General features: G+C 39.9%; 3 protein-coding genes across 4 annotated transcripts; 1 reads left to right on the top strand and 2 right to left on the bottom strand.

The window, feature by feature from the left end:
• Nucleotides 1–1,248: 1,248 nt before the first annotated feature.
• LOC117746889 (mitochondrial import inner membrane translocase subunit TIM44-like) lies at nt 1,249–10,003 on the bottom strand. Its single transcript, XM_034556222.1, has 13 exons — nt 9,901–10,003; nt 8,334–8,438; nt 7,873–8,037; nt 7,678–7,758; nt 7,362–7,511; nt 6,647–6,780; nt 6,444–6,529; nt 6,140–6,232; nt 5,785–5,909; nt 5,248–5,298; nt 4,882–4,971; nt 4,547–4,657; nt 1,249–4,151 (listed from the first exon to the last, which is right to left on the bottom strand). The coding sequence occupies exons 1-13, from the start codon at nt 9,928–9,930 to the stop codon at nt 4,032–4,034; spliced, it is 1,341 nt and encodes a 446-aa protein (XP_034412113.1). The 5' UTR covers nt 9,931–10,003; the 3' UTR covers nt 1,249–4,031.
• Nucleotides 10,004–11,152: 1,149 nt separating this feature from the next.
• Nucleotides 11,153–15,616, top strand: LOC117746241 (ras-related protein Rab-11B). Its single transcript, XM_034555261.1, has 5 exons — nt 11,153–11,342; nt 13,178–13,373; nt 13,957–14,150; nt 14,395–14,475; nt 14,982–15,616. The coding sequence occupies exons 1-5, from the start codon at nt 11,303–11,305 to the stop codon at nt 15,125–15,127; spliced, it is 657 nt and encodes a 218-aa protein (XP_034411152.1). The 5' UTR covers nt 11,153–11,302; the 3' UTR covers nt 15,128–15,616.
• A 913-nt stretch (nt 15,617–16,529) lies between these two features.
• LOC117746974 (E3 ubiquitin-protein ligase MARCHF2-like) lies at nt 16,530–21,118 on the bottom strand. 2 transcript variants are annotated; one of them, XM_034556340.1, is made up of 6 exons: nt 20,766–21,118; nt 20,204–20,282; nt 19,398–19,692; nt 19,101–19,296; nt 18,538–18,747; nt 16,530–17,878 (listed from the first exon to the last, which is right to left on the bottom strand). In XM_034556340.1, exons 3-6 carry the CDS (start codon nt 19,580–19,582, stop codon nt 17,723–17,725), a joined length of 747 nt encoding a protein of 248 aa, XP_034412231.1. In that variant the 5' UTR covers nt 19,583–19,692; nt 20,204–20,282; nt 20,766–21,118; the 3' UTR covers nt 16,530–17,722. The 2 variants fall into 2 exon arrangements, with proteins under 2 accessions (XP_034412231.1, XP_034412230.1); XM_034556339.1 differs by having other exon boundaries at nt 20,204–20,286; nt 20,766–21,114.

Raw genomic sequence — 21,118 nt, 5'->3', positions numbered from 1 at the left:
GAAGGGGATCATAATCAAATCACACTGAGCAGTGCTCCAGCAGGCCGCCTACTGGGACCTAATTGACAAGGGTCTCCAGCCTGCAAGGCTATGAAATTCAATATTTTCATCGCGATCACTCTAGTTGTTACAGATGGTACACTGAGAGGTCAAGCTGTGGTTCAGGGAGCAGACTCAGGTCACCACGACAAGATGTCTGGACCCCTGACAGCAGGTGAGTCTGAATAACCAAATCCTTGTGTGTGGGTCACTAGAGCGTCTGTTGCCCTGGGTTAATCCTTTTAGGCTGGCCTTGTTGGGAGGCACATAACAGTTTTTTTTCCAAAAGCAGAGAAAGTTATATATTAACCTGGTCAGTTAAATAGATGATATTTATATCTTCAGGAATATTTCAATATTTTGGAAAATACTTTTAGTTAGTTAGATTGAGAAAATTGATTCTACTCTTAAATATGTACACTATGTGCGTCGTTGGTTAGCTTAGCATTGAGAATGGACCTTTTAAAGCTTACTAATTAACACATTATATCAAGTTTGTTTATTTAAAATAATTTCCCCAAAATGTCGAATACTGTACACCTGACATATTATGTCAATATATATAAGTATCTAAATAAGCAATATAGGTTGAATGACATTCATAGTTTGATAGCTGCTTATATAATGGTCCGATGTTGCTGCATACACTGCACTGAAAGCCTTTTTACAATGTAAACTAGAGCACAGCTTGGTGTATACATGATAAGTGTGCCTCCAAGAACATCTTGTGATTTAAGAAAGTATAAAGGAGAGTACTGCTCGGCCTCCAGGCTGTTACTGTACCTTTCAGTCAGTACCAGGAGAGCGCTCATTGCTCAGAAGGCAAAACACACTTTTTCTGGAAGAATGCTGCGATTTAAATGGTTTTACTGTTAACTCGTGCCTAACATAAATATAATTGCTGCAGAAACTTGATACATATCATTACCTGGCAAAGATGAACTTTTATTGAGCTTAGATGAGGAATCAACCCTCAGTGGGTGGAATTTGGAGGAACAAAGGAGGTTAGTTAGTGGAAGGACGTCCCCGGTCATTCATCACAACAGTAAGCTATGGGATGAGGTCCCCTATATATTGGCCATGTGTGAATCTATAGGCATGCGTTATTTAAAGCCTGATACATCATCCCTATACTACCAGCATCAATAGCCAGATCCATGGACATCTATCAAAGCTTCAGTTTCTAAATGAGAAAACAAAGGACACACAGAACTTTCAGAGTTTAATGTTCGCTCGTGAGCACAAACACACACAGAACATACAAAGCTGCTGACACTATGAAAGCTTCGATGAAGGGAATCATAATATAGCACCCTTTATTCTGCAGACAGACATATTTCTAGATAAAAATTGAAAAACTCATGAATATCTTTTCATTTGCCAACTTAAAACTTAAAGTTGAAGGATGGATTTAATGGCTCCTACTCATGGGGAAATGTGGCAACGTAGTTAAAGTGAACCTTGTTGATAAATTATAGATTTTTAGCAAGCTGGGTCTGTTTTCACAGCCAACATATAATTTCTCCTCAGGGTAGTGTTCGAGGAACATTGACTCAATAAAATGTTTCCCCTTAGACAATTTGGCAATCTTATTTTCTAATGATGAGAAACAGTATTTTGTGTGCAGATGACACTTTGGTTGATAGTGTCACTAGAGGTAAGCTCATTAAGTGTGTTGAGTGAGTGTGGTTCACTGAATTTAAAGATTTGCTGAAGATCCGAAGATGCCAGGTCAAGGCAATCTAACCAATACTTGTTGAGATCTATTGCTGTATTGCATTTGAACCATAACATTTCAGAAAACTTTTTTTAAAAAAAGGTCTTATTGTAATTAACTGAGGTAGTTTTGTAGTGATATATTAGTTCAAATATTTTTAGCCTAAGACGTATCTTTTAAAGGCTGTTTTCTCAAAATTAGTTTTTTTTTCTCATTCTTCCACAAACCTTCTAGTTTAAATCCTAAATATACTCAACTTTCTTTCATCGACTGGTTTATATAAAATGTTATCTCTAAAAACATGGCAATTTGACTTTTTCTCTAATGTCTGTTGCCGTAATTTATGATTTTAAAGAGTGATACAAAGAGATATCCCAAAGTGTAAATGTAAAAGCCTCTAACATGTCAACAAATTGAAAACAACTATCATGAACTTAAATTAGCACATATTTGAGAGGATAGCTCATTTGCATATTGAAACACTTGTATGACAAAACATTAATAATTGTAAGTAATTAACTGTGGAAGTTTCATCTTAGTTAAATCGTGTACCCTTAATGAGTCGTCTCAATTGAAAGTCTCATTCCCAGGAGTGACACAACTACATGTTGAGCCTTGTGTGACCATCGCACATCACATGCATTGGCCATGAATGACAACTGTCAAATTCTTGGGTTATAATCTAGGCACTAAATATATTCATCAGGAGCTCAACTTCTCTTCACAATTATGGACTTTTCTGTAGATTAATTGAATAGTCAAGTAAAGCGCGTTACAGTACAATCATAATTCAGTGACATGCGATATCAAAGTCAGTCAACACAACGGTACAGTAATGTGCTTATTCATTCAAGTATTCATCTTCAGCAACAGTAAAACAAACATTTTAGTAAAACAAACAGTTGAAGGATATACATAACATGAGATGGCAAATGATCAAACCATAAAGCTGGCCATAACAACGTATTTTAATGTGGTCCCTCCCAATCTTATAAAGAAGTGATACTCAACATTTAATATATTTACAAGGAGTTGAGAGCTTATATTTAGATACAATTCTGTTGTTATTGAGAGTGGATCTACAGTGACTGAGAGCCTGATGCACGGAAACTTGGTAAAACATCTCTCTCTCTCAACAGTGAACGTGCAGTTTGTTTATATTACATTGGGTGACTGCATAGGCAAAGTATTCACACGTTTGTTGGCAGATCCTCATGGACATATGCAGGCACACACTTGCAGCTATGCAGAAAGTACAATTTGCACCTTAAGCCTTGGAGTTGTACTGCAGCCATGTAGTATTGCAGTTTCATAAGGTTTGGATATCTTGACTTTTATCCCATGAAATGATCCAAGCTTGAAAAACAATGAATCCTACATTTCCCATAACGCAACTCAATGGCATCTTTCGTTAGAACCTTCCTGTCTGGTAAATGCTTCTTTCTTTCAAACGCCACATCCCAAATTTGTAAAACAGAGTTTCTGTTAAAAATGTGAAGTCCAATCTGTGGTAATTGACAACATCTGGGCTATTTGATCAGATTTTAGAAAGCTCCCTTCAAAGCCACAGGAGTAGACTCCATGTGACAATTAAACCAATTTGCATGTGTAAATGTGTGGAGTGCCTCTTTTACTTGAAGCACAATTGCCTTGATTAACATTGTCTCTCGTGCTGTGACACTTAGCTTTTTTGGTTGTTGCAACAAGGCTCCACACCTGTGCCCAAATTCTAATTTCCTGTTTACATTATTCGACAAAGACAGTGGTGACATTAAATCTAGTTTTAGGCTTCGTCTTTCAGGTTTGATGTCCATTTTCTTCCACCGATCTTCTTGGATCGAGCCACCAACCTGGTGTGAATGGACTGTACCACTTTTAGCCAGTTGTTGAAACGGTTGGTTGCATTCATCCGAAAATGAATCCAAGTGTTCTGTATTCACTCTCCACCTGGAAACTCAAAGACCGAGCAAACCAGTGCAAGAGACAACACACATATATTGGTGGCCGCACAGTTTTCTATGGCTAGATCATATACCGGTAGGATGTCTTTGCACCATAGAGGGGATGAATTGACATGTGCACTCTGGGCAATCTGAAATGTGAGAGTGTACAAACACAGTATCTGGCATGACACAGGAGCATGGGTACACTCTGTGTTCAGATGTTAATGTATGTGTGCGAGACAGTACGTGCAGGTGTTGCAGGCACATCCTTGCGTCTCTTCCGTTCATCACAGTTTGGGTGCCTCGTGTCTGCCTTTTCACCTGCTCTCCTCCTAGAGGGCCTGCTCTGTGCTGGAGGCGGAGATGTCCAGGAGTCTCCAGGCTGCGTTGGGGTTCAGCTCCTCCTGGTCTCGACATAACGCCCAAACATGCATCATCCTCATCACCTTCTCCTATTGGGGCAGGAGGAGAGCACAGTGTCAGTACGTGGAGACAGTGAAGACAAGTTTCTTCCAGACAAAAGTTCACGTTTCAAAGCGCTGAACAAGCACAACTCATTTAATGTCTGTCATGATGTATGATGCAACTTGCTTGACAGACTAGATGCAATATGTTTATTTTCACATGAGCTATTTCTCACTATCAGATAAACTGTATGAGTCACATGACGTAAAACAACCTAGATTCCTATGGCTACATGAAACTTGTGAAATTCAAAGAAATAAAAGATGGAAAATGGACACGTGTTGAGGAGTGCTGATATCATTTCAGCCATTTGAGTAATTTACTTCCTTGAAATGACTGATTAGATTCACTATTCTAGCACAAGTAACATGAGCTTACTGACCGGATCTCCTTCCACAATGTCTCCTTTGGGTCCGCGGATCACCATGACGACCTGCGCCTGGAAGGTGATAATCAGGACTGGGCCCTGGTCCATCATCTTACCCATCGCTAGCTACAACGCAGCAAGAGACGATGAACAAACAAATTAAATGAAAACATCACTTAGTCGCATGACTTCTTAAACGGCGCGTAAACAATAAGTGATGTCTGCTTTTGTGCATGTAAAGGGAAATTAATTTTGAAAGGCGGAAAAGGGAAGAAACGATAATTACATATATGACTTTAGAAATTTGAGAACACAGTAAAGTATGACTCAATGTGTGTACAAGCACTTACATCTATGTTATCAATGTCCAGGATTTTGGACTGGAAGAGCAGCCCCAGTGCTCTGGCCTGCTGGATGGGATGAGCTAGCTGACTGTACGTCTAAGGGCAAGTAAATAGACATTAGGCATGAAAATTAAGCTTTACACATACTTGTATACCAACTAAAGTGGAGAGACCAACATAGTAGTTCCCCATTTGTGAAGGCTTTATTTCTGAGAAAAGGTAAGTGTGCCTATTTGCAAGTACATCAAAACATTGTTAAGGAGATGAGCAAATTGCCAAATATATAAAAACAAAATGAAGAGAAGCTACTAGTTTAAGGTTAAACTTCAGAAATTCAACAACTAAAAAATAAAGCAGCAGCATATGACTTACAGCTTCATAGCACCAGTCTTTCAATACGTCCAGCTCTCCACGGATCATGGCCTGCAGAAAGAACAGCGACACTGTGTCAACGTCGATTGTTTACTACATCAGAAGGGTTTTCACAAAGTGAGCTGAACCAGTGAATCAAACTTATTTAGTTAAATACTAATACTGCCTATTTGCATTGTATTGTACTCTTAATGTCAGATTTCCATTCTATAACACCAAGTGCAGTACGTTTAGATAACTGGATGCAAACTCATGTGAGTGCCAGGTTCACTTCTAGGTTAATTTAAACTAGAAATGTATGTTTTTTTGTCATCTTGTTCAGCTCTTGTTCTGTGACCACAAATGAAAGAACACATTGTTTTGAATGTTTCCTCTCATCAATAATTCTAATTACTTCTTTTGCTGCTCAGCATGACAATCTGACAGCTCCAGCCTGATCCAACACAAATTAATGTACTTAATCTGATGTCAAATGGAGTATAATTTCACTTTCAATGAAGCAAGACCTTCAGTAACTCTTTTCTGGAGTCTATTTACCTCCAGTATGTTTGGGATGATGTCTTTCTCACACTGTTTGAGGAAAGAGTCTTTGTCAAAGGTGGGGTCTGCCTTCACAATCTCTGTCAGCACCTCAGACATTTCTGTTTTGGAGAAAAGACCACCTGGAAAACAAACATCAACAACAAATAGATCAGTTGATACTATAGATGGGATGTTAACAAACATACATTTATATCATATGTCTTTGCAATACCCACATTTACCTATAAAACAGACCACAACATGGAGCATGTTATTTTATTGTCTACCACTTATTCGGTAGACACAGTAACTGAGTTATACAGAGACATCACAACGTATAACTGAAAAATCAAATATTGGAGAGCCTCACCAAGGAAGCCAGTGACTCTGTCAGTCACAGCTCTGGATGCTCTGACAAGGGCATTGTCACTTTCATCATATTTCATCTTCATCTCAAAGTATCCTGTAGGAAACAAAAAGGGAATACTGGGGTGAGGATAACTTGTTAAACGAGGAAAATATAAATATACACATTTTTCAGTGCTAGTAGCAAAAACATGCGCTTGTGATGACTGTCTCAGTAAAGAATCTGGTGCCACCTGCTGCCTTTAAAGGGCAGTACACAAGTGCAAACTGTAGATGATTTTGATAATTTATCCAGAGGGTTTCCTTACTATTAAAAACTAAGTTATTGTCCTTGAAGTCCTTCCACTGCTGGTACCACTTTGAATCCTTGTGGAGAACAACACCCATATCCTCTCTGCATCAAAGAAATACGAGAAAATTACTTTCATCATTAGACGGGAAGTGAAGATACATTTGTACAGAAGAGGTGTTTGAGAGGGGGAAACAGGATTAAGTTCCAACATTTACTCACTCATTGGCCTCGAACACTCTGGAGTCATTTTCGGCTCCTTTGGAGGAAAAATCGCTTCTCTTCCTCAGCTGCGAGGGAGCTCTATAAGGGCCGGCATCCCCAACATCTATCTCCTTCTTCATGGTCTCCACACCCTACAGAGAGGGATGTAACAGGACATGTACCAAACCGTTCAGTACAGGACTTTCAGATTGTACACCGTATGAGCCAAATAGATGCAGTCTTGCTCTTGGTCTAAATCCTCAAGCAAGTTTCACCCAAATGCTTTGATGGAGTTACAACCGCTGACTATTTGACAATGCCAATCAGGCGACTGTGGCTGGCAAGCCAGAACTACAAGACCCTCCGACGTTCACTATTTGAGAACACTGGGGTTTTCAGTCAATTCAATTTCTCTTTAAATAGCTCTTTGCTGATCCCAGAAATGTCCCACATGTTTAATATATATATTTTAATTCCTGCATATTATACCTTTAAGTGAATGTCCTTGACTTATGAGCAGTGCACACTGACATATTAACCTATGCAAATGGTCACTGTATCAACAAATAATAAATTGTTACTCAAAATCCCAGCAAGTATCCAAACCCAGAGTTTTGGTAGGTAGATGGGTGGGTGCCAACAACAATGCAAAGATGAAGATGATGTGACAAGATGCTCCTCCAGAGATGATAGTGAAACCTTGTTAACTTATGAATCTGATTTTTCTTCTGACCTGTGAGATGGCCCTGAATGCACCGGTTCTGCCCAGTTTTTCTCCTCCTTTGGAGACGGACTCAGCAGAGTGCATGGCTGTCTTGGCGGCCTCTTCCACACTTTCCTTGATCTTCTTCCCGATGTCAGTACGACTCACCTCCTCAAAACCCTATGGCCAGAATGGTAATACATGCACATACACAAACACAGAGACAAGTGCAATTAGTAAGTCAGTATAGTTAAATATACAATGTGTCACTTTTCCAGAAACCAAAAAGACTATACTTTATTTACTCATTTGAGGCCATTTTTTTTTTGGAGTGGTGGTACCTTACCTCCTTGACGGTCTCTGACAGGGAGCCTAAGGTCTTCTTAAACACCTCTGAAGTCTTCACGGACTCAGACTCTATAGATTTCTATTAAAGGAAAAAAAAAACATTATGTGACCGTGTTATAACATTTTAAATAATTGAAAGCAAATCCTGGTAGCAGATATCATATTTCAAATACATAAATAATAATATTCTTACATATTTCCTGCGGGCTTGTTGGAGAGCATCAGACTCATCAAGCCTCTTGGCCTCTTCTCTGAACTTCTTTATGTTCTCTTTCATCTCCTGATTTTTACTGAGATCCTGTCGCAGGTTATCCACAAACTCTCCAAAGAAACCTTTACGTCCTGACGCATATCGCACCTTATGAGATAAATAGAAAGTAGGACTTAAGTTGGACAGACAGCCGCTTAGAGTGAACAGACAATTCACACATTTCCATTGGAAAGTTCTCTTTTATTTGTCTGTGCCATTGAAAGAAAGAATTAACTAGATACCATGTACTATTTAGAATGAAAGAAGATGATAAACTGGGACGAATCAGTTAGTAAAAACAACTTAACTTAATTCTACACAAACAACTATAAGTTTCTTTTATGTAATTAAATGATCAATAAGTATGCATCATGTTAAGGTAAATGGGAGCAATCAGTGGTTACCTGCACAGTTGCAGCTGAGCTTCTATGTAACGAATAGGCATCTCCTCTCCACACTGAAGAGAAAGTAGGCCGGGAGCTGAGGGCCAAGGCTCGTCTGCCAACCAGCTGCAATGGAAGGAAAGCCAGTGTTAGCACAAAAAAACATCAACTCAGCCACAACGGCAGTGGATGAAGTAAGAGTGACATGTGGTTAATGGGATACTAAGCAGTCATGCCACCTCAGTAATAAACTAGGATATCAAATAGGTAAATGGCAGGAAGGGGAGTCATGTTGCTGTGATGTTACTTGTAAGAACCCCATTCACTATTTGTTTTGGTCGCTTGCAGGTTGGTAATTAGGTCTTGGCTCACTATTTACACATACCTAAACACCTTTGCCAGGTTACATTAAAAACTTGTTTCAAAAGCACACACATATGGTTGAGATATAGATATAGATATATAAATAAAAGATAAACCAACATCCCCACAAGCCTCTAAAACAGCTGTGCCCAATGAAAGTCACCAAGATGATTTATTCTTGCAATCCAAAAAGCCATTCAAAAGGGCACAGCTCAGCAATTCCATTCACAGGGCACAACAGGATGCTTCGTTGTTTCACTCAGTACACTTGTTTGTAAGAATCTGTATTTGTTCAGCTTCTCAATTAATAAATAAAGATATTTCTGTAATTTGTCACCCGCCTGTATATGGGTAGTGAGTCTGCTATGCTAATATATTACATTATTGATGACAGTCTATGTCTGCCATGACCCTGGTGATCTCTGGGAGAAGCCACAGGCTCACCTGTGCTGTGTGGAGTCAACTAGACACAGGTGAACTCTGTCTGCCTTGAATCAGTGCCCTTATAACGAGGAGAAAGCGTTGCTCTGTCACAGACCTGGTGTTCCCTAATGCTTGTTTGTGTGTCCACAAGTGAGTTACTCTTTAAGGTTTATGAGTTTGATAATGCCATTTGTTTGTATAGTCACATTTCTGATTAATTCCAGGGTTCAACTGATGTTTTGTTTTTGAATATTATACAAGTTTGTTCACAGCCAATACAGTCACTTGTTGGTGGAATCTGCTGGCTCGCTGACCCGAATATGGGTTTAACCTACATCATGTCTCATGCCCCTAGACATGATGTCCCTCAACTCAGCCCTCGCCAATTAGGTTACACCAAAAACTATTCCATTATGTTTGAGATTATGGTCTCGACCTGCGGGTCAGAACCGACGAGTCAGTACCTGGCTACAGCATGCGTCTATACAGCTCGCTTTTTAACCTCATGTTACCGGTTGTAAGACCCCCCAGAGACCCCTTTCCACCAACGAACCTAAAAGAACAAGTTCATTTGAGACGTTGATAGGTGAGCAAGCACATTAAAACCCCTGCCGTCCGTCTGATGCAACGAGGCCTTCTCTAACAGACATCTCGTCTCTTTCAGCATAAACAACAACTTACAAAAAACACTGCACACAACTAGACGTGAACAGACGACCTAGAAGCTGAATACGTCTACTCCCTTCACTCAACTATCTGCTAGAGACTAAAACGCTGTAATGAAGGGCATGAATGGTCTAACCTCGTAGCACCGACACACGGAGGCTGCCATCTTGATCTTGAAATGCGCGGAGCTGCACGTGCTTCCTGCTACAGCAGCTGACCTTTCGCTCAACCAATAGGAGCAGAGCTGATAGGCAGAGGCGGGGCCAGCTGTCAGTAAAACTTTAAAGGGATAGTCCATCCTAAAAAGAAAATACATTGTACTTTTATAATGACATAATATTGTCTCTCCAATCAGGAAATCCGTGCGTTTAAGAACTGAATTCATTCCGTCACTAATAATACGGAATAAAGATGGGCTTCATTTGAATGCACAGTTATGAATCAAAATAGTTCCCAGTATATTACAATAAATGTTACAATGCATTATTGTCACACAAACAGAGTGTAGAATTGCTCCAATAGTGAACTTTTAAAAATGGTCACTTCAGTGTGTAGTCTACATAATCATAAAAATGACTTGTTATATCACATACTTTTCTGCTACTGATGGTATTTGTAATCTTTTCTGTCTGTGATCAAATAAAGCCTATATAACTTCATTTATATGGAGAATTTGTTCATGTGCAAACATAATTATAAAATATTTAAGAGGCAAACTCAAATATTGCATTGTATACAAGCAAATGCATTACAACAAAAAACACAACATTCAAAAGAAAAATAAAACTTAGACATAAACATAAAAACAGTAAACAATGATACTAAAACAAAGACTACAAAAGTACAACCTTCTTAGAACTCATTAGTTTAATCTATTACATGTTGGGAAACAAATTTGTTTTTATAGTGAGACCATTCCATCATCTTTCATTCAATTCTCTCCTAACTTGATCCACTGATTAAAATTGGCCTCATATATTATATATATATATATATATTTTATGATGGAGGTGATGGAGAATATATATATATATATATATATATATATATATATATATATATATATATATATATATATCCTCCATCACCTCCATCATAAAATGTATATAATTTAGCTCGACAACATGTTTTTAAAAAGTAATTCAGAGGGTGGATACTTGCTACAGGTTGGTGACATAACATTTTCATATACATTGCCAACCATATAACCATTTGGCAATACCAACATTGTACTGACCCTGTCATTCTTTTCATTCAGAGTTAAACGACAGCATGGGTCTGCAGCTGGATGGTATCTGCTGGCATGCCAGTAAAGAGCGCCCCCCTGAGAAAGGTATTTGAAGTGCAGGGACTCCTCCCCTCCCGCTGCAGAGTTGGGAGCTCTCTCTTTCTGCGGCCAGCTCGCCTTGACAGCCAACACTGGCGCAGAGTCTCAGCGCAAACCGTTACCATATTTTTCTGTCATATAACGACAATTCATACCCATATTTTTCACACATCCTCTTCGGGAGACAAGCGTTGGAGCGGCCTCTTCCGGAATGGGGAACCGAGACGATGAATACGATTTCTTGTTCAAAGGTAAAAAAAAAAAGGAAGAAAGAAAGAAAAAAAGATGACTGCATTCCCCCTTTACTCACACCGACAGAGCTATGCTTTAGAAATGCCTATGGATCTATAATTGTGTCATTTTCACACACCAGACATCTACCATTTCTATAGAAACGGTCTAATGTTTTTAAGAAACTGCCCGGATGATAATCGGTTGGTTATTAAAACATTATGCTGTCATTGAAACATTACAACGCCTGCAGCTGTATTTATAGGTATGGGATGCAACACCCTATCCGAGCTCAGCCTTTGTATTAAACTTTCATCAAGTCATAGAGGAGGATTGCTCGGTTGAGCGAACGGTTTGCTGCTTTATTGAATTACATGCTGTTTCATTCCTCCTCAGGAGGTTGATTAAAGGCCTATTAGACTCCACCTCTCCTGATCAATAAGCTTCATCCTCAAATGAGGATGGTTACTCAGCCTGCTCATACTGAAAATACTGAAACTTATAACTTATCAGTGTTGTTTTGTTGTGACTGATCAGTGGGTCTGAGTTGTATCAGATCTGAGCGGTACCAGACTCAGGTCCATGTTTATCTTGGGTGCTCAGTTGGATCCAGAATGACTTCCTTTGATCGGATATCAGCTCCTGTGGCACATTAACATCCTGGGCCTGCATAAGCCAAAGGGCCATTTAGATGCAACAAAGTATCCTCTGTGGGATGAATAGGGCATCTGCCGGAGGCGAATGCTCTCTCTCTCTCTCTCTCTCTCTCTCTCTCTCTCTCTCTCTCGCTCTCTCTACCCGAGCCATCGTCTGTATACCCGGCCGAAACAGGAAGGGCAAGGCGGCCTGAAACTGTCGATTCAGGTTTTGATGAAGCCTGTTATCAGCATCCTGCAGCCCGCACCAGCACGATGTTGACAGGGACAAAGTTCGGCTCTATTTCCTTTGGGAGCGAGAAAACAAAAAGGCTCCGCTGTGAAGCCCAGCTCGGCCCAGCTCGGCCCGGCTCGGCCCGGCTCGGCCCGGCTCGTCCCAGCTCGGCCCAGCTCGGCCCAGCTCGGCCCAGCTCGGCCCAGGTCCACGAGCCGAATCAATCACGTTCCCCTTACGACACAGCTTGAGACAATGCATAAACAACAGGGCATGAGGATCATCAAAATTGACAGCTTATACTATGCTGAATAGTTACTCAGCTGGTTGCAGCAGTGACTTCCAGATGTGTTCAATATCAAAGTCCTATGTTTACACTCAATGTTCCTATAGTTCTTTGTGTAGATTGAATATCAGGGGTAGAAAATACGTTTTAAATGAGGGTTAGTACACAATTGTTAGAGCGGAGTACTCTCTTTGAAAGGTAAAGCATCAGTAATATATAATAGACACTATATAATATATATATATATATATATATATATATATATATTATATAGTGTCTATTATATATTACTATTATATATATATATATATATATATATATATATATATACAAAAGACACAGAGGGAACAGCAAAACATGAATTCAGTGAAGTCTGATCAGTGAAAATGTTTTATAAAAAAATTAAAACATTAATTCCAAAGAATAATTCATTTAAAATTAAAAAGGCCCATTCTCAAGCCTTTTGTTATGTAATTTGTTTCATTACTATTTTAAAGTAGAAATGTATGTTTTTTTGTATCCCATAAATCACACAAACACAAAGCCGCTGGGTTCTCTTGAAACCAGTGCTTAGAGGCACTGCTTTATGCAATATCAACATTTCTTGGATCTATTAATATACTGTATATGGCTCCTATCTCTCGCATCACTCATACAGTATACTTTTCCTTCCCTTCCTCCTTCTTTTTCCCACGACAGTTGTGTTAATTGGGGATTCGGGCGTTGGGAAGAGCAACCTACTCTCTCGGTTCACCAGAAATGAGTTCAACCTCGAGAGTAAGAGTACCATTGGGGTGGAGTTTGCCACGCGCAGCATTCAGGTGGACGGCAAGACGATAAAGGCTCAGATCTGGGATACAGCAGGACAGGAGCGCTACAGAGCCATCACCTCGGCGTGAGTCACGTCTGTGCGCTGCTGATAGTCTGGCCTCAGTGGGGGGAACACTTGAGCAGAGCAGTCACAAGTGACACATTATCCTTCAGACTAGATCATCTCAAACGAGGCAGATTTTTTAAATATGTTCTCCCAACATTTAGTTAAAGAGGATGGCACTTTTGATCGAGCTCAACAAGTCTTGAGCTTGTTGCTTTAATGTCCTTATGAGTAAGAACCCAGGCAGCCCTCCCAATGTCCTAGATATGCATCTGATATATATCAAACATGTTCAATGTAGATTCAGAGTATCTGCAGGTTTCACAGACCAAACTTTGACTTTAGCCTTTATACCTCACATATCATTGAATTTTACATTCAACTAACTATATTTAAATAAAGTACAATATGAATCCATTTCGAATGAACATCTCATAACAGTTTAAAAAATGTATATTGCCTGAAAAGGCTCTGGATTAGTCAGTGTACAAGCAACATAAATATATTTAACAGAATGATTTTAAGGACTAACCAGACCTGCAGATGGTTATTGTCCTCACCTGTGAAATGTGCTGATGCCCTTGTGTCTTTTGCCCTGTTACAGATACTACAGAGGAGCGGTGGGGGCGCTCTTAGTGTATGACATAGCCAAACACCTGACCTATGAGAATGTGGAGCGCTGGCTGAAGGAGCTGAGAGACCACGCAGACAACAACATTGTTATCATGCTGGTTGGCAACAAGAGCGACCTGCGCCACCTCAGGGCCGTGCCCACAGATGAGGCCCGGGCCTTCGCAGGTACTGTGACTTCCAAAAAGATACAGGAAAGACAAAATATTTTAGTGTGGGGAGGATTTTATAGAATGTAATTCTATTTCTTTCAAGTTATAGATTACCGTAACTCTATTTTCTGAATGTGGCAAGACAAGACTATATATCTGTATATACCATAATACTCAGATGTCCTCTTGCCATTCTTGATATTAACTTATCTCGCTGCAAGCTTCTATTGTTGTTAAATGTGCTCTTTCTTACCCCTCAGAGAAGAACAATCTGTCATTCATAGAAACTTCAGCCTTGGACTCAACAAACGTTGAAGAAGCCTTCAAGAATATCCTCACAGGTATGCTTGTGAACAGAGTTGTGACGTCAGAGCTGCACTGTTGTTATCGTACTTGAACGATAAGAAATTAAAGTGCTTTTAAAATGTCACTGTAACTTCTTAAACACCAATCATTCCAAAACCATGGTCTGATAACGTACCGTTACTATGTGATTCTAAGCTGAAACTGTGTTGCTTAAGATTTTACCCTGTAGGCTTTAAGACACATGTTCAGGTAAACAACAACGCAGTCTGTTTTAAAAGCAGCTACTGATATTGACAGAAATCATCAACTGAAATAAATGGTCATTTCTGGTAACTAAACTCCTAAACTTGAGTAACTTCCCTTACAGTGGGAAGTTCTTTTGTTCCGTCTTGTGGAAAATTGTAACTTAAGAATCAACTTAAAATATATAATATACTGTATCTTCCCTGTTTGGGTTTCAGTAGCATTATCTGTGTACACCCAACACAACAAAATAATTTAGGGGGAAATGGCTGTTTCTTTTCCATCTTTTCAAAAACAGAAATCTACCGCATCGTCTCGCAGAAACAGATTGCTGAGCGGTCTGCCCATGACGAGTCCCCAGGAAACAACGTGGTGGACATCAGCGTGCCACCCACCACGGACGGCCAGAGGGGGAGCAAATTGCAGTGCTGTCAGAACCTGTAACCCATGGCAACCGTCCCTCCTCACCTGGGTCGATTATTAATTGAAATCCACAGTGTTGGTATGCTTCCATCCGCCTGGGGTGCTATATTGTCTGAGTCTGCACTTTTTAGATCAGTGGAGTTAGTTCCAGAAAGAGCTGTTTGAATTGATTTCAAATTGTAATCTGACCCAGGTACAGTTTGCTACACCCCAGTGCAAAAACAGGACTGCTGGTACTGCGTACGTAGCTGCACAGTTATCCATGATAGCGTAGCAGAATAGCTCTGTCTGAGACCTTGTGAAGCCTAGACCTCTCCCTGGTAGACGGTGGTTGCACCTGTTGAAGGCCTGCCTGTTTGTCGTACCAGCAGTCCTGTTTTTGGGCTTTCCTCCTTCAGTCATCATCTCATTTTCTGTAAAATATAATCTTTTTTTTGTTGTTTTGATTTTGATAGCTTGTCCGCTCACATACATTATATTAATGCCATGAAATTAAATTTTACAATATTATGTTTTTGTGCCCTTTTTTTAATTTCTCCTTAAATAGACAAAATGACAAGCTGTAGGGGTGTAACGATACATTGATCTCAATTTAAATATTGATTTAATTATCCAATATCATTGATGCAAAGAGAAAACATCAATACCATAATCTTAAAGATGTTTTTTTTATTTTGTGGATCACCATTTCTGTCCATTGTGATAAAAAGACATATAGTCTCATATCATATGATCAAAATGCTATCGCGAACACTTTGTGATATCAGCAAATATTGTAGTTGTCGAAAGAATCAATATATCATCTTACCACAATCAAACTTGTGATTTACACTCAGCCAACTATGTTTTAAATATGTTGATGCTACTGTTGTTTCAGGTCAAGGTGGAGCTAGTTTTATTTACATTGAACTGACTTGTGCTATTTTTTTTAAATATTGAATAATTGAATTTCCTTAAGCCTCAAATAGTTAATTGAATTAAACCATCTAAATGAGCCTAGAAGGGAAACCGCTCTTTTGTGGAGCTGCTAACTATTCATGAGTGTGAGCGTGAACCTGCAATGTAAGTATGTATTAGCAATGTATTCTATTTTATAAACTCATCTTTTATGTCAAATCTTAATCTGAAAAGGAACTATTATTGTAAGATAAGTGTAGTGGACCTTCCCTCTGAAAAGTAGCATTGAAACAAACATTGAAGTAACCAGTAGTACAAGAATTATACTGGAGTAAATTACTTTGGTAAATGTCATTCATGGGACACAATGCAACTGTTCTACAAATAGTGAAGGTTAAGGGTCTCCCTGCACAAACATGAAACGGGAAAACACTTCTCCCACACAATTTGTCATTACAGATATATTTCCCAAAATTAAATGACGATTATTAGAGACGGAACTACTTAAAATCAACAGACAAGTCACTTTTCACATTGATTTAGTCCAGGAGTCCCTCTTGTTTTATTGCACAATAACCCAACTTTCAGGGGGATGCAGCAGGAAGACTACAATAACACAAAATACTTTGTATAGCATATGCTGCACACATTGATTGACATCTCAAAACACATTTTTCTTTTTCACCTTTACTGAATACCAGCTTGCTCTGGTATATCGCTGTATTTATATCGGGCAAAAGTCTGTAGTCTCACTATTCTGAACACTGTATCGCTTCTATTTAAAATTGCATCCCTCGCGTTGAAGGAAATGATAACTACTGTTCATTGCTAGGCAGCTCAAATTATGAATGGTGCATTTACAAGTGGAACAGGGCTGTTTGCTAATGCACTTGGATGACAATAGTAGAAACCAATTAGAATGTAAACACTTTTTCACACCGTCAACACCATTTCTTTATGCATTACTGCACTGCCGTTTAATGGCCTCAGTTGGTGTTGTCTCACATACTATAATCGTCACTGACCCTGTGTGACAAGTGTGATAAATATGTGATGCCTTAGCTGTTGTCTGCACAGGAAAAATATCTGATTTTCAACGTTCATACAGCAATGATAAGCTTTAGCAAGAAATTTCAAAAGGGGTTCAGATTGTAGACAACAACATTGGTACGGGCCACTGTCGCCCTCTACTTGTCAAGAAAGGATATTCACAGAAAGACTTGTTCAAACATGTCTCAGGTTATTCTCCTCAGCTGTTCAAAAACAGCTAAATACATTGTGAAGGGGCATGTGGGAATTATAGGTAGTGAATACGTTTCCTATTATATTGTAGTAGCATGCTGAATCAGTTATATCCTGCTACATTAGCGTGTGTCCTAGTATTTCAAAAGTTTGTGTCACGGACGTGCAGTTGGGCTGGTTAGTCCATTATCCATGTCTTCAGTCGCTCACATCCCAGCACTGGCTGTCCAGTGACAACTCTGTGTTTCCACATCTACTATGACTCCGGAATGAGTTCTTCCCAAAACCACATTTGTGGTCGGCCAATATCGTAGTAGTTTACATCAAGTGCTTCAATAAAAGAAAACAGGAGGAGGAGGTACCTCTCCCCTCTCAGAATGGTCCTTATGAAGTGCAAAAAATTATTATCATGATTAATCTTTAGGTAGTGCTTCAGTGGGCTTTATTTTAAATATTCCTTATGCCACCAGTCTGCACTCATACGATGGTCTCGTCAGTCATTTTCTTGGTCGACTTGGTCGGCACAGAACGTTGAGTGGTGTGTGCCCCTTTCATGTCAGGCATGAGCAGGCGCACTTTCTGATTGGTCCTCCTCCACTCCGAGTACAACTGACAGTGATACCGAAATGACACCTGCGATTGAATGGAAGAAGAGTGGGAGGGGGCAAGACAGGCAGGGACAAGGGAAGAAAGGGAAGACGTCAATACAACTGACACTAAGTTATTTGGGACGGAGTAGTACGTCCACAGGACAGGAATGACATGCTGACTCAAGCTGCACTTGCTACACAAACTGGGAGCTAAAGAGCTAATCTTTTACAATTTGACATGTTTAATGACTCTTTTGCTGAAGATTAAAGGGTTGGGTTTCTGAAGAAAGTTTCAGATTCAAAATAAATCCAATTATTAAAGTATACAATCAAATTGCGTCCAGTTAAGTAAAAGTGCAGTGTAAAGGCTGCTTACTATTTCTTGTCTCAATGCATGTATGAGCCTGCATGAACCATCTGGCCAACTTTTAAACCATCATTTCTACGATAATCAAGAGCAGAACATAGATATGTTGGATAAGTGTGGCTTTATTTGTATTAGGGTCTGTGTGCCAGTTCACATTTGTTTTACAAATCTATGTAGGATACCAAGTAAAATAAATACTAGAGCCAGGTTGTGGGTGTAAAGATGCATGGGAGATAAATATATTATCTATGGCAGCACCTTAACATAAGTAGACACACTTCATCAGCATGTTGTTCTCATTGACAGGAGAATAAGCAAAGTAATGCATTAGTTACCAGTGTCCAGAGTATGTAGATGGTGAAGAGGGCAATGGTGAGGGCGATGAGTCCGACAGCCTCAAGTCTGCTCTTTAGTTGCAGGTGGTCCTGGGCTCCCCTCAGACACAGCCAGCCAGAGATGGCTGCCAGCGGCGTGATGAGAAGGAAACAGGCCATGTCACACAGCAGCGTGCGCTTCTCACTGCGAGGGCCTGGGTCCTTCAGCCACTGAGTAAAAGTTTAATGAAAAGTTGGTTCAACTAAAAATGTGTCACAGTATCACCATAGTCTTAATTTTGCTGATTGATGCATCTTAGTTTGCAATGACAATTACAAATAGTCAAAAATCAAAATGGTGTTTCTTGCGTAACAAAAAAAGAATGCATTGATGCAAGTGAAAACTACTCTTGTGAAGAGAGCGCTCTTCAGGCCACCATCTTATCAATCATCTCATATCCTGAAGATGCAACTAGCTGGCACAGACTCAACATGGCTTAAAATTAATCAAACTGTAATCATATCAAACTGTAATCCTATCAGTATGAGGCCAAGATTTCTCCTTGCAGTAAAAACCCTCTAACCTGTGTGAGTGGTTGTGGTCGTCGTTCAATGGTGAATTCTGTGTGACAGAGTTCACAGTAGCTGGTGTTGGAGGAGGACAGCCACTTCTCCAAGCAGCTCTTGTGCACTTTACCCAGCGTACCAGTGCAGTCACAGGGTGAGAGCAGTGTCTCCCCTCCAGCTCCCTCATGACAAATCCGACACATGCCCACATCACTATGGAGCAAAGGAGAGAAGACAACAATGTGACGATTTTCCAAAGTACAGAATAATTACAATATTCATTCGGGACCCATCTGAGTGCCACTCTCTCTTACCTCTGTAAGCTCACCGCTTTGACAACGGTGGAGAGTGGGCGGCCATCTTTGGCCGTAACCTTGGCAATGTACTGGGCTTGCCCAGTAGAATCAGACTCCTCCGAATCCTTGGAGGTATCAGATTCTGCATTCCCAGAGTAATCACAAAGGGAGCCAGGTAGGTGGCAGCACCCCGACGAAGACATGGCTCAGCTGAGGATGATGGTCACGAAGATGGTAGTGGAGACAACTTCAAAAGTCTGATCCAAAACACAACCTCCTACTCCTCCTCTCTGTCCACCTACAGAGCAAATGCCTGGTGGATTAGGAACGAGAGAGAAAGTATGATTGGTTGACTTGAAATGACAACACGAGTCAAACCTGATGTCATCCTTGCAAGCCTCTCATAAGATTCTATATAAGTCTTGGTGATGCCATGCGAGAGAGAGCAAAGTAAGTACCAGCATTAGGTCTCAAAAAGCTAGAATAATTGCTTGCCGAAAATAAACAAGACACACAACCTTTAAACCAGAACAAAGGCAAGTTATGAAGGGTACATAATACTCGAGCCTCACAAAAAATATTTTCGTAGTTTCTAAAAATACAAAATATGTACTGTTGCAGTGGAAGGGTAAAAAAAAAAACACCTGGAACGTGGAGTGATGGTGATGAAAAATGCATTTTAGGTTTAACATATTTTACTCAATATAAGTAATTACTATGCTTCATTAAATAAAGGTGTTATAGACTCAAAAAATTGTATTGGTAAGTAAATAAAATTAATGATAAATAAAAAAGAAAAGATCTGGGCTGGGCAAAGAAAATACCTTTCACAGGTGTTCAGGTGGTTGTATCAGAAGGACCAGTCCCTACAACCTGGCGTCCAGACTGATATTGTCACCTACACTACCTTGAAAAAGAAACATATTATTAATAATAATAATAATACTACGTATGGAAGCATATTTGTGCATCTAAAGCCCTGGACAATACAGACAACATGAGCCCAACAAATGTCATTGCGATTTAATGCATTGTTTGTTTGTTTTTTCAAATCCAGTAGCTTCAGACTATCATCATCATCATATTAACATTGAAAATAACATAAAACATCAAACTGTCAGGCTGCGTGAGCATTTTAAATCACACTGTCTAGTTTTATTCGATTATGATCAGTAAACATTGCACAGCTCATTCTGTCTGATGAGCAGCGTTACATGATCGATATAGTGTTGTTACTGTACAGACACCAACACAGAACCCATCTTAGTACCATAAACCATGAAAAGCAGTTGAGAAGCTGCCAACTGACACGCTGATGTATGACTTTGGTGTGTGGAAAAGCTGGTGAACCAGGTGAAAAACTGATGTTGACGTAAATGTACTCACCCGACGGCCTCTCTCGTCTCTCCTGGCCTTGGCCTTGGCCCTGCGTTAACCAGACACAAGCTAGCTAAGTGTACAGCCCTAGCTACACATAATGACATTGACATCTAACCAGAAATGGATTATATGAGAGGATACAGAGGACAGCCGCGCGCATTGCATCCTCTCCATGGCTTGTGGCATATCTCCCTCGGGTGATTTTGTTCGAAAGAGCTGAACGGAAATGGCTATTTTCTACCAGGATTAGAGACAGGCTAAAGTGGCTAACAGGCTAGCAGCGGGCCAGCCTCCCCCAATGTCCCTCAGCTGTGCGTTGGTCACGTGACACAATGCTGCCTTCAAAGTCCTTGGTGATG

The sequence above is a fragment of the Cyclopterus lumpus genome, chromosome 17 (genome assembly GCF_009769545.1).
Source record: "Cyclopterus lumpus isolate fCycLum1 chromosome 17, fCycLum1.pri, whole genome shotgun sequence".
NCBI classification, from domain to species: Eukaryota; Metazoa; Chordata; class Actinopteri; order Perciformes; family Cyclopteridae; genus Cyclopterus; species Cyclopterus lumpus.
Note: the sequence above shows the minus strand (reverse complement) of the source record. Positions and strands in the feature narration are given on the sequence as shown.